At 44.7% G+C, this 13,378-nt stretch overlaps 1 protein-coding gene across 1 annotated transcript in view; it reads left to right on the plus strand.

Annotated features, from left to right (window-relative positions):
- The window catches only part of SYNE2 (spectrin repeat containing nuclear envelope protein 2), a 333,613-nt gene extending 330,992 nt beyond the window's left edge, over nt 1–2,621 (plus strand). The window contains exon 115 of the mRNA XM_084836884.1: nt 679–2,621. Within this exon, the coding sequence (XP_084693010.1) occupies nt 679–904 (226 nt within the window). The 3' untranslated portion in view covers nt 905–2,621. The remainder of the gene's footprint in view (nt 1–678) is intronic.
- The last annotated feature ends 10,757 nt before the right edge of the window (nt 2,622–13,378 follow it).

Genomic DNA, 13,378 nt, shown 5'->3' on the forward strand with positions numbered 1-13,378 from the left:
CAAGGGAGGCTCCCATTTGTGCCAGTAGAGGCTTCCCTTCAAGTGCAAATAGTGGCTTCAGAGTGGTGAATTTTGCCAGGAGTTAAACTCCCGCTCCCCACCCAAGGCTCCCCACCCAAGGCGGCTCAAATGTCCCTGTGGGGTGCTATTTACATAACAAAAACATGCATATTAATGACATTCACACAGTTGGCCTATAGAAGTGAGGAAAGTAAATCTGCATGTCTTATAGTTGTATCAAAATGTTCATCATTTTCACAGTGCTAATCTGTTGTACCTTCTTTATAAACCTTGGCCTGGAAAGTCACATCTTTTTGCCTCTGTTCTGTTCATGTACATAGAAAAGCAAGACTTAACTCGCCATATTTGACAGAAGGTCATGGATTCTGTTTTAAGAGATTATGAGTGTAACGTTTAATATGATTGTTTATATTACATTCAGAGACCATTATAAACCAGGTTATTTTCAAGGAACATTCATATAACTAAAATTTTCCAAGAGGCCCATCCAAGAGTTGTTTCTGACCATCAGATCAGCTGCCAGTTCTGCAAATAGCTGGCTGAGATCTTGAATAGCTGCTGCCAGTCAGACTCCAAGCAGACAGCACAGGGCTAGATGGACCCATGGTCTGACTCCACATAAGGACATTTCATGTATAAATTGTCCTCTGTTTGCAGAACCGAGGACAGAGATGAAGCCAGTCCAGCAGCTCCCAAGACCCGGTGCTTCTTCTACCGAGTAGTGCGAGCAGCGTTGCCACTTCAGTTGCTCTTTCTTCTCCTGTTGCTTTTGGCCTCCATGATCCCTTCTTCAGAGGAAGACTACAGTTGTACTCAAGCCAACAACTTTGCCCGGTCTTTCTATCCAATGCTGCGCTATACTAACGGACCTCCACCAACTTAAAAGCAGTCCCTTTTTTTGGCACTCAACCAAAATTAATTTCCTCCATGGGGGCTCCTTTTCATGCTGCTAGCGTCAGTCCAGGGACTTCACACAGCTGAAATTTCTCTCCGGTTTAACTGTGACTTCCCACCAGGGCTTAACTGGCGCTAATGAGTAACAATAACAATATGCGAGATCTCTGTTGCAGCTGCCAGTAACTAAAGCAATGACCTTCAGCTCAAATGCCTGCTTTCCACATCATACTTCCCATCTCCAAGAAATAGATCCTTTAAAAATTTCAATATTTGGGGAGCATGGGGTGTCAATCACTCACACTTTTGTACAGAAAATAGTGTTTCTATATATTTTTAAACTGTAAGCATCGTACTTTATACTTTTGCACAACGTGTGATCAATGGTCTTAGTGCCAGAAGGTCCAGTGAGCATGGAATAGACAAGATGGTGTTGTGTCCACATTAAAATAAATTCTCTAGCTAATGTTAAATGCCATAGAACACAATTCTCCAGAAAATTCTCCCACACAAGTACCATTGTAATAAATACGAGCTGGAACTGTACACAAGCACGACCGTATTGTTGCCACAGCTCTCTCTTGTTTCAATGGGGCTTGCAGAGGAGAACTTCCCAGTGGATCGAGCCCATAGTTTTTAATGTGATAAAGAGAACCCATTTTTTCAGGTGGTGCTTTGCATGCACAGAGGTCACAAAATCTATTTCTATATTTTGCTATTGGTAGGGGAAAGAAAGGTTTAATTTTTAAAATTTTTGTTACACTTGGCGTATTTTAGTCAACCTTATCTCTCCAGTTAACGGATATGTATATGTTTCCAAGACAAAGATTTTAGTACTTAGAACTGCTGCCTTGTCTGATGTCTTCTTTTGTACTATTTTTTTTTATAAAAAGAAATGAAGATGCTGCACGTAGGTAGCTTTTATTGTTCATAGTTTTCTAAAGAAAGAAATGCTGAAAATAATTAGTGTTGATTATCCAAAGTGTCTACAATGAACTATGTAAACTTGTGGCTTTTTAATCAAATATGTTTATGTTTAATCCTCTTTGAATAATGTATAGTAAGCCAAAAGGAAATTCTTTGGATTTTTAAATAATTCAGGTGCGCACAATTGCTCCCAATGCCAGCGCGGTGGCATACATGTGCAGAGAAAGCGGCATGGCGCCTACTGGCTCTTCCCTCCCCCTGTTCCCAGGGCGTGCACAGCACACCACAAGGCAGGCCTGCCTCAACTGGGAATTAACTTACATGTAAAGTGAATCACATGCCAATTCCTGAGCTGGAGAGAGAAGACTGGATGGGGAAACAGGATTCGTGCACTGAGGAGAGATCTACTGGGCCCTATGGTGTACCCTCCATGCATGCACATCTTCACTCATATTAGCTATGATAGCTACATGGAGCCCCCGTGTTCAGAGGCAGTATATCACTGGATACCAGATGCTGGGGAGGAAACCACAGGGTAGGCCTGTGGCCTTCAGGCTGCTGCTTCTGGGCTTGTTGGGCTCCTTGTCAGATATAGCAGGGGCTTTCTTTCCAAGAGGCTGCACCCTAACTCTGGAAGGTATATTGCAATTAAAGTGAAGGTGGGCTTCAGGTGGAGGTAAGAGAATTCAAATGGCTCTATCTGAATCCAAAGTACACTGGTTCTGTGTACAATTCAATCATTGTTTTCCTCATTAAAATTCTGCAGCAATCCTGACTTCATTTGTCTTGGTACTTTACAAAAACACACTTTCGGGGACAGGCTGTAGCATTGCCAGAGACTGACGCTTTGTCCACTGGCAGCTAAGTGCTGATGATAAGATCCAGCAACGATTATGGCCAGCACAGTGTCACAAAGCATGACACTGCAGCTATACTGCTACAGTTTCGCACTGCCCTTGCAGGCAAGCATGTGCCCATGTGCCATCTGAATTCAGTGGGAACTTGACTCATGCATGGCACTTCTGCTACACAACAGCTAAAGGTAGAGGATTGCAAGTACTGAAAAGCTAAGACAAGCACCCTGATCCAATGACAGCGAAACACAAACTGTGCGTGGAAAAGAGTTCTGTACACACCATTCCCAGCCCAATCTAGCAGGCAGGGATGTAGGGGAATTGCTGTGTTCCAGATCATCAGCAGTAGCCTCAAATCACTTGTTTGGCTGCATTTACTTCAGCAGAGAGTCTTAACCCCACCCCCACCCCACACATCTTTAACAGAACAAAAGCTTGGTCACAGTTTGAAGTAATCATAGAGCTACAATCAGGTCAGGCCGGCAGTGTTCCCATTTGCTGCAGAATGGCCCGACAGGAACAATACTGAGATTGTTCACACAACATGCTAACCCACACTCAGTGGTTGAGTGTGGGTTGTTTTGAACTGTGTGTTGTCTGAATGCAGCCAGGGTTAACCACCCTGAAAAACCACACTGCATAGTTAAGCCACCCTGGCTGTGTTCAGACAACATGATAACCCACGGTTCAGCAAACAACCCACAATTCAAAACAATCCACTTTCAACCACTGAGTGTGGGTTAGCGTGTTGTGTGAATAGCCCCTGTGGGTGGTTTAGCTGTGGGTGGTTTGTTAACCATGCCATCAACCCATCCTAGCTGGGTTCGCACAACACAACAAGCTACAGCACCCCCAACCTTGGCTTGCATTTTAAAGATGTCAACTGGGGCACAACGACAAGCGCTGCGTATAAATTAGCCCACGGTGGCTTGTCGGGCCATGCGAGGCATTCTTGGGGAAGGGTCAAGATGGCTGCCCTATTGAGAACATAGCATTGTTCCCATTGGACCACTCTGTGGCAAATAGGAAAACCACCAGGCTGCTCTGATTGCAGCTCTACCACCGCTGCTTGTCTTAAAAAATGGAAAGCCCCCCCAAACCAAAATTGACAGATTATGGCCAGGCTCCCACTTCTGAAAGGCACCAAAAATGCCTCCTCTTTCCCAGTGCACAAATGGCCCCTGCAAAGGAGCAGGATGGGGTGGGGTATTCAGTCCCACACAAAAATTCACACCGTTTAAATGAAAAGTGATTTAGTACAAGGCTGCAACCGGTACAAGCAGAAAAAGCACATTACCTGCCAAGGTGTGGAAAGCCAACTGCACTTTGGCATGTAGCTTACAGCGGATGAGCACCGATTGGCCAGCGCTAAGGTGGTGCCAGTCTGGAAGCACTGCTGGGTTCTGCTGCATCCAACATTGTTTTCTCTCTGGGAAGGAGGGCAGTTGTGGTTGAGTGCCTAGCGTCCAATGAAAAAATGTTGGTAGGAAACAGGTGAAGGCCCCACTCTGTGTTTCCACACTGGTTAATCTCCCATGTCAGAGGTTGAGTGGTAGTTTTTTATTGATTTAGAATAGCACCAGGCCACTCACCATAAACATGTTAAACAAAACTGTACAAAATCAGCAGATGGAACATAGTCGACAAATCCGCCACATCAACCTCCCTTTAAAAGCTAAAGAAAAAGCACTCTTTTTAGTTGTTACTGGAAAAAAAGAAAAAAGAGAGTGGAAGCCTGACAAGTGGCCAAAAAAGAGGAGTTCCACAGACATGGTGCCTCAACCAAAAAAGGCCCTGTCTCTGTTGTTGCTGTCCACCTCCCATCATAAGGTGGGGCATTCTGAGCAGGGCCTCTGAAGAAGTGGGGCAGTTTGATGAACCCTGGAGCAGCTTATTTCCCAGTCTGGTTTCTAAAAGGTGAAAGGCGTCGGGCACAATCATTCCCTCGTATGCAGGGCTTTGCAGTTGCAGAGGGGCTTCTCCTATAGGCCTCTATTACAGCCCCTCCTTTTCTCCCCCCGTCAGCCTTCAACCAGGTGTGCTGCAGCTGCGCTGGGTGCAATGCAATATGCCCAGACCATGCTCCTACTGTGAAGCCTACTCGTGACTCACACCTGGTAGCCTGCTCCTTTCCCGGCCCTGCAGCATGTGCACCACAGCAGGGCCTCATTGTTATCAACAGTGGCTGGTTTCAGTGTGGTCTGCCTGGCACCACTGCTGCATACCCGACTGAGTGCCAGCAGAAAGAAACCTATGGGGAGTCCTCTATGTGCAGACAGAATAAGGTTCATCCTGGGTCCCCACCCCCGGGAAAACCGAATTTAGTTCTAGTTAAGGCATTTTATCTTTTGCTTCGTTCCAGTTCCTTGCTTGATTTTTCCCCACTGGGGTGGTTGTTTGTGTGTGTGTGTGTGTAGTAATAATGATCACGCTCACACGAAACATTTATACAGTGCTTTGTGAATGTCCACAGCATTTTCACATACAGTAATCCATACAACAAGCCTGCAAGGTAAGTCAGTGTTATCCTCCTACCTATTGCAGATGGGTCAGACTTGAGACTGAGGGTGCATCCAGACAAGTAGTTGGATCCAGACTCAGGTGTATGCAACTGGGCTGTTGGAAGTGGCCTGGCCCGCCCCCTCCTCCCCACAGCAACCCCTCCATCCCCTAAAAATGCAACACTGAGGGTCAGGGGGCCCAGCTGAATGGGATGAAGTGTAGCATGAGGAGGAGGGGCTTCCCAAAAATCAGGCAAAGGCACCTTCCACGGGTGGAGCCCTTCCACCAACGGAAGGCAGATCCTGGATCCAACCCAAGGCCCTGCCTGTTTCATGGAATTAGGGGTGCCCTCCAGAGGTCTTTGTCTTCCATTTGTAACCCTCCTATATGTTCCCATGCTTCCATTGTTTTTCTTACCACAGAAAATATGTTAAAGGAAGATGGAATAGCCTTGAGTACCATTTTGGATGGGAGGGCAGAAAAGCAGGATAGAATTAAAGGACGAGCTGCACAATGTCTTTTGACTGGTAGTACTAGGGGCCATCCATCTGGGAGCACCACGAGACGAGGGAGTGCTTAAGCCCTCTTAGTGGGTCTATAGCAGCGAAATTTGAACAAGGAACTTCTGTGCTCCCATCCTTAGTGATGACACCTATTCTTAGTTTGGCTCAAAGATCTTAATTATCTACGTGGGGCTTTTCTAGGAACAGCACTACACTATTGTGCAGTATTTAAAAAGCTATTAAATAAATGATGTATTCTGGGTTTTTTTCCTATTAATTCTCTTGCTTTTGAGGCTTCCCTTTTGTTACAAATTGGGACCTATCAGGAATTTACCTCCCTTTTGTAGCACACAGTTGCACATCTGTGGATTTTCTCATTTAGCCTCTAAGTTCCCTCATCTGGCTCTGAGCACAGTCGGCATCCCGGCGCTAGGGTGTAAAATGATGTTGGTAGCAGTAGACAATGGAAACAGGCTAGCAGATTGGTGCAAATTTCAGCTCAGTAGCAGGAACATGTTTCTGAGGAACTTGCTTATTCCCCCTTTATTTATTCTGCCAGTTCTGTCTCTGCTCCATATACAAGAAGCAGATGCTTATCCTAACAATATCAGCATTGTTTACAATACATTATTGAAGGGGGTGGGTGGGGGGTGTTTGACATTAAACTAGCGTACTAATTTTAGTATAAACACAAGTGTTAAGTTAAACAGGAAAGTCTGTAAGTTCAGAAGGTTACCCAGTTCCCACTAAATTTGTTCTGCAATGCAAATAAAATCCAAAGACATATACAGCACAAGTGGTGTGCATGGTGTAAGAATACAAGATGGTAGGTCCTTGTCCCAAGGAGTTTACGATTTAAAAATTTAAAACACAAGACAGCAGTATGTTTGTTTCCATTGCATGTGCTTCATCTGAGTTACAGCAAAGCGGGGGAACTTGGTCTTTCCCGTATGAGCTTGGCCGAACACTGTGACCATCTTCAAAGGCCCTTGTCCAAGCTCCCCGTGCCCCTCCCCTTCTGAAGTCAGATGGTGTTGATCCTGTTCCATCCCCACACCCTGGAAAGGGTTTTGCTCACATTTTGTAAGGCTAAGTGATTACCATTTTAGGGTGTATATTTTTGGTTGCACAAGCAAGTCCTTTCAATTTGAACATGACTGTATTTCCTCAGTTTTCATTATCTATCCCTGTCTCGCCATCCTTTCCAATTTGTTGAAGTCGTTCTCACTCAGTGCAAAGCATTCAGTTGCTGACAGAGATATTCTGAGTTATCATCCATTAAGGGCACAATCATATGCATGTTTAGACAGAGAAAAGGCCTACAAAATGGAAGTTCATCAGGCCCAATGCAGATTGATTAAAATCTTGAGGGGCTTTGTAAAAAAAAAACATTTGGGTCTCTCCAAGTGCTCTCTTATAACATGAATTAATATTAAGCATGAGGAGATTATATGAGGCAAGGAGAAGTAATCTGCCACAGCACAATTGGCCTCCTTCAGAGAGCAAAACACACAAGCACACACACACTTACAGTGCCCTGAAAAGTGTAATGCTTGGCCCAGATGGAGGAGTGAAAACAGGCATAAACTTTTAAAAAAAGAGACAGAGAAACAAGAATAAGCATGAAAAATAACATCTAAGAAGAAGAGGTGAGTCCTGAAAAAGTCCCCCTCTGAAGTTAGCTTTCTTAAGTGGCAACCATTACAGAGTTCCTGGGCAGCCTCAAGGTCATCGCTCTGTCTCAAGTTCTCCCACTTTAAAAGTGGGAATAATATAGACCTGTCTCATGCAATAGCTGAAATGACATGAGATAGAAATTGTAAACATGAAATGTAAGTAGATAACAATAGATATAATAAGCAATAATAATAATAACAATAACAACAATAATAATGAGTAGTAGTCGTCGTATTTATGGACTGGTTCACATATTTATCCTGCTGGCAAACCTCTTCACATGATAGAGGAATGAGTGTAGACGATCTGATGAGCAACCCCAACAAAGCACCACCCTGCACCTGAGATAATGTGTGAGACAAAAGCTCCACATGGAGACTAAGGCCTGATCTAGTTAAGTCTTCTGCTCAAAACGGGGTGGCGGGGTTGGAGAGACATAAGGACCAGGCTTACACATGGCCCACATACTGGAAGATTCCACTTCACGCCTTACTTATGTAACGAGGGGAGGAGAAGCCCATGTGCATGAAGAGGATTGCTGGCTGATTAAGTATATGAACTGGCCCATAATAGGGTTTAGAAAATTCAAAATGCTTCACATACATTATGTTAGTAACCCCTCCAATATCTCTGTACGGTAGGTCAGTAGGGACCAAAGTGTTCCATCAGTAGGGGCAAGGAGGGAAGCAGTTTTAGAGAACACCAGCAGAAAACTGAAACTTAAAATGGCAGACATTTTGTTTGGCAATACCATTAAGTAACATTTGTTCCACACTTAAGTATCCTGCGGCATAATTTTATAAAGATTGCAGCAGCAAATACCATAAGTATCTTCATATACTGCAGATTTGGACAGGAGGAGTAGGTCAGGAACAGAACCAAAGATGAGGGAATGGTAGTTTGCCAAAGGCCACCTAGTTAGTTCATAGGTGAGATGTCACCCAAGGCTTCCTGGCCTACAACATTCACATTCTTAGCTACTGCTCTTCACCAGAGGTCTCTCAGAAAGCATCCAGTTTTGTTTGATGCCACAAGGATGAGTTTTAAAGTCAAGATTTAGCCCATCATGTACATGTCAGTCAAAGAAAGACTCAAGGAAATGTCATATCTACAATTTTGACCCCAGGAAGAGGAATCCATACTACAAGAGGAACGTACAGTGAGGAAGACAATCAACCTTATAGAATATCAGTTTATTCATCAGTTACAGCCTACAGTTATCAAACACATCACTGGAAAAAATACCAAAAATCGACATTAGTAGAAAGCAGCTCAGAAGGGGTTCGATTTCAGCCTCTCCCACCGCCTTCCAAACTTGGCTTGTGTTCACAATATATTTGGAAAGGCACCAAAAATTATTCTAAAAACATTTCAGGTTTGAAGCCAATAAAAGCGAAGGTACACATTCATATTTAACTTGCGTTTTACAAAACACTGCAAGCAAAAAATAGAGTCAATGCGTATGGCAGGTTCTATAGAATGGAAACACGTTTCAGCCTAAATAAGCTCCCTTCTGTGGAAACAAGTGCCACTAATTTCAGAGGAGCTTATTTCCAAATACTTGTGCTAAGCACTACAGCCTCAAATTTGGGGAAAGCAATGCAGACTCACAGTAATGGTATACAACAGAAGCGGCAATTCATGGAGATGCTAAATTACTTGTCATGAAAGCAACTCGCAGGAGGGTTTATGTGTTTTAAGAGCTTGTAAAGAGGTAAGTAGCATCATACTTGGCTAGGCCCACAAAACAAACAGGTTCCCCAATCTGGGATCACCTCTGGTTCCCAGTCCATTTTCCAGGCACTATTCAAGGTAACAGCATCTACCTTCAAAGCCCTATTCAGTTTGGGACCTTGGTACTGGAAGGAATACCTGCCTTCATGTCAGCTTGCCCGCATGTTAAGATATTCTTTAGAAGGCCTCTTCTGGGTACCCTCACCACCTGGAGTGACAAGAGTGGCATTGCGAGAGCCTTCTTGGTGTTGGCACAATGCTCTCTCCAGGAAGGGTTGCCTGATGCCTACTAAGGGCACAATCCTATTGGGAAAGGTGGCTGCCTCCAAACTCGGAGGCAACCACCTACCCAATGCAGGGCAGGAGAAGCACGGAGGGGATCATCCCCTCCATGCTTCAGCCGTCCTGCATTTGCAGCTAGACAGCCGATCTGTCTAGCCACAAGACGGCGGAGCAGGGGAAGTGGCTGTCTGACAACACATAGGATGTCTCGTACTGACATTTCCACCTTCCCTGCCCTGGAACGCCCCCAGGAATGCCCATTTTGGCCACTCCGTGCTCCTCTTCCGAGCGCGGAGCCATTCCAAGCTGCCTGCGAGGCAGTGCAGGAGGGGGTGGAAATCGGTTCTCAGGGAACTGACCTCAGAGCGCGGGCTCCTAGGTCCCTTCCTGGAAACCGACGTATCCTATGGCCATCTAGCTGCTGACTAGTAGCCATAGGATTGCTACCTTAGTTATCTTTGCAGCGCCAGGCAAAACCACCTCTTATTTACACAGGACTTAAAACGTTTGTTTTACACTGCTTTTCATACTTTTTCAAAATATTTGTGCTATAATTTCAGCGACATTTTATGGATAGTATTTTATGGATATATATATAAGCCACCTTGGGGAAATATTTTTTTCAAGGGCAACGTATACTTTTTTCTAATAATAAATAAATACAGAAATAAATACGACATGTTTGCCCTTTTTTTCCCCACTTAGAAAGCAAAGAAAATAGGAACAGACAGGTGTTTTAACAGGACGTTTCATGATTCAATCCAGGGCTGGAAAAGTTAAACAGATAAAGTGCCATCAGGTTATAGGTAATAAGATTATGGACAGTATCCAATGCTGCCCATCTGTGGGGCTCACTGCGATTTCTGTTCCCTAAGCAGTCAGCTCCACCAATTGCCATCAACCAATCTGCAGAATGGAGCTGGCCTTCGAGGATTCCGGGGGGGAGGGCTGGATCGCCTCCACCCCTGTCGAGGATTCCGCGGGGAGGGACGGAGCAAAGGTAAGTAAGTTTCGTACATCCCTACAGTCCCAAGGCGGCTTACAGCAATTAAATACATAAAAAGTTAAACTATTAAAAGCAATAAAAACATAAACACAGTAAAATAGCAATAAAAACAACTTCACCAAAAGTTGTGAGGTACGATTTTTCAGAAAAGACTCTGGCACCGTGACTTGTCTGATAGAGAACTCTGGAGTATCCTCTCCTCGCCCTATCACACAGACTATTGCCTCTGCCCCCTTGCTGGGTAAGGGGGCCCAGTGATGATCTCTTGCCCCAGGCCACCAAGTCCTGAAGCCAGCCATGCTCAGCTGAATCAGGTCTTATGGTCCAATGCCAAAAACATTCTCCAGTGAGGCAGCTGCCCATAGGAGCAAGCACAAAGATCACTTTGCCAACGTGAGGACACAGTGGATAATTCAGCCCCAGGCCAAGTTCCCATACTGGACCCCGCTTTTGCTATACTGCAAAAGGACATTGATGCAACTCAGTAGGAGTCAGGCAGAGATCAGGAGACAGCAGGGACCTCTCTGGTCTCTTTTTGTGGCCTCTTAAGGGCGTCTCTCTGGCCCATAGGAGCAACAGAGAAGCAAAGTGAGGAGCAGAGACTGTGTGGCAGAACAAAGGGGAGAGGTCTCTGCTCTGTCCCACTTGCCAGGGACAGGATCTCTCTCTGGCTTTACCTTTAAGATTGCATGTCATTGCAGTCTATCCATAGGAATATGCAGTTTGTCTCCAGCCTTCAAATTATTTAATAACAAGCAGCCATTTCATTTTGGTTGCTGCTTGCTTGGCCAGAGGCAAACTAACTCAAGCATGAGAGATCCAGGCACCTTAGCAGCTTTCTGAATGTGTTGCTGATGTGGATGTGCCCCTGGGTGCCGATCCTGGTCCATGCGGCAAAACACCTCTGAGTCCTGTTGAACTGATGAGATTCAAATGGGGAAACGCATCCATAAACATAGGACACCCGCTACTCTCCACTGCTAATTACACCCAACTCCTGCTAGCCAGGAACCATATCTTAAAATTAATCTGCAAAGGCCAGTTAGCCTCACACTGCAATAGACAATAAAATAAATGCCAATGCAGAAGAAGAGAAACCTTGGTCCAGAGCCTTGAGTCCACAATGGCATTATAACATTTTTGCTTAATGTTTAAATGTAATATAGGCAGTGGAGGCTGGTGGCTCTGATGTGAGTGGGGCAGTGGGTCTGCTCCGGGTTTCAGTCAGAACCAGTCCGAACTCTAAAGGAGCTATCCCACACCAGCTCTTTAGAGTTCTGACTGGTTCTGGGCAGATTTAACACCCCACTCACACTGGAGCCACCAGCCTCCACTGAATACAGGGGTGAAGCTCACCTGAACATTTTACTTTTGCAGAAACAGCTTTTAAATGCCCTGGAACTGAAATTTAAGACCAGACCTCTCTCTCACTCTCTCTCTCAATCATGCATACACCAGAGGTGGGGTGAGGTGGGGATCAATGGCTCTCTGCAGAATCAAATGGCAACGTACGTGTGTGTGTGTGTGTGTGTGTGTGTGTGTGAATTAGCCATCACAGATCAAACACCATAGCTTTCATATCACCCAACCCCACCTTCAGACACAATACATTTAAAATGAGTCAATCCCCACGATTAGCTGCAATTCATTAAGTATACAGTAATCACATGATGAGACACCAAATTATGTGCATCATAATGGTTTAATTAAGGGGCAAACCTGACTGTAGTTGTTTATTTAATGTTTATTTGGTGCCTAGACGGTGCTAGGTGCTGGACGCACCGAGATGTGAAATGATCCCTGATTACAAGTTATATAGGATGAGCAAGGCAAAAGTGAAGAGAGAAAAGAATGATGGTCGGGTATAATAAATGAGGAGACAAAGGTATGGTAAGGTTGAGGGAACAGTTTGCAGAACGCTCGCGTTTCATGTTAGACTGAGCAGCATAGTCACCGCCACCTCGTGGATTGCTCCCACTCCATTCCAGTTAAAAATGGATTGTGTGATTACTAGAGATGGAGGAGAATTTCGTTTGATTTCATTTTCAAGCAAACCAAGCTCATTCTCACTTCCCGGATTAATATGCCGATCGTAACACAGTTATCCTTCAGACTGAATTCTGCAATGCAGTTCTGAGCTCAAGCATTGCATGCAAAAATATTAGGGAACGTTGTGTACAAATGGCATCTGCTAGAGGAAATCGCAAACAAAAATAAATGTGAATTTTTATCCAGTGCTGTGTTTTTAATCACAGACTCAATGCTGAAATTGGACAAAACAAGACTTATGACTTGAATACCTGCAAAACTGACACAGACTAGAAATGGACTAATTTGTACATCCTAATGGTTACATACCATGCTGATGATACACCTCCTACAGGGGGCTTACTAGGGATTCGCATACCACCACAATATACCCTAAACCTGTGGACAGAAGATACATGTATTATCTGGAATGGAGCAGGAGAAGCCACTGAGCAACCACTGCTCAAGCTGACAAGTAAAGAGAGCGTTGAGTGTTTTCCGATAAGATTTAAAGAAGGCTTGGTAGACAGAAAAGGAGAGGCTACTCCAGGCCAAAGAGGAAGCATAGCCTTCACACATGGGTTGTTTTTTCATAAGATGGAACAAAAAACTCCCAGCCAAGCCAACCTACCACTTCCCCACTTCACTGATTTGTAGACTATAAAAACCAATGAAAGAACTAGCTGTGGTTCCTGCCTGCTAGCCATCAGGCCCTCCTGGGGTGATTTAATTTATAGTATTTTTATGCCGCTCCTCAGCCAAAAAGGTTTCCAGGGCACCGTACATACAATCAATTAAACAAGACAGTTGCCGCCCACAGGCTTACAATCTGGGGTACAATCTCCCTTCTATCCCAGTTGAAAGGGAAAGGAAGAAAGAGGAAGCTGCCAGAAATGTGGTACAGCCACCTGGACAGGCAGTCCATCAGACTCCTTAGTGTTTCCATTGCC

The sequence above is a fragment of the Heloderma suspectum genome, chromosome 1 (assembly GCF_057233095.1).
Source record: "Heloderma suspectum isolate Gila_16-S chromosome 1, 16-S_ref, whole genome shotgun sequence".
Classification (NCBI taxonomy): domain Eukaryota; kingdom Metazoa; phylum Chordata; class Lepidosauria; order Squamata; family Helodermatidae; genus Heloderma; species Heloderma suspectum.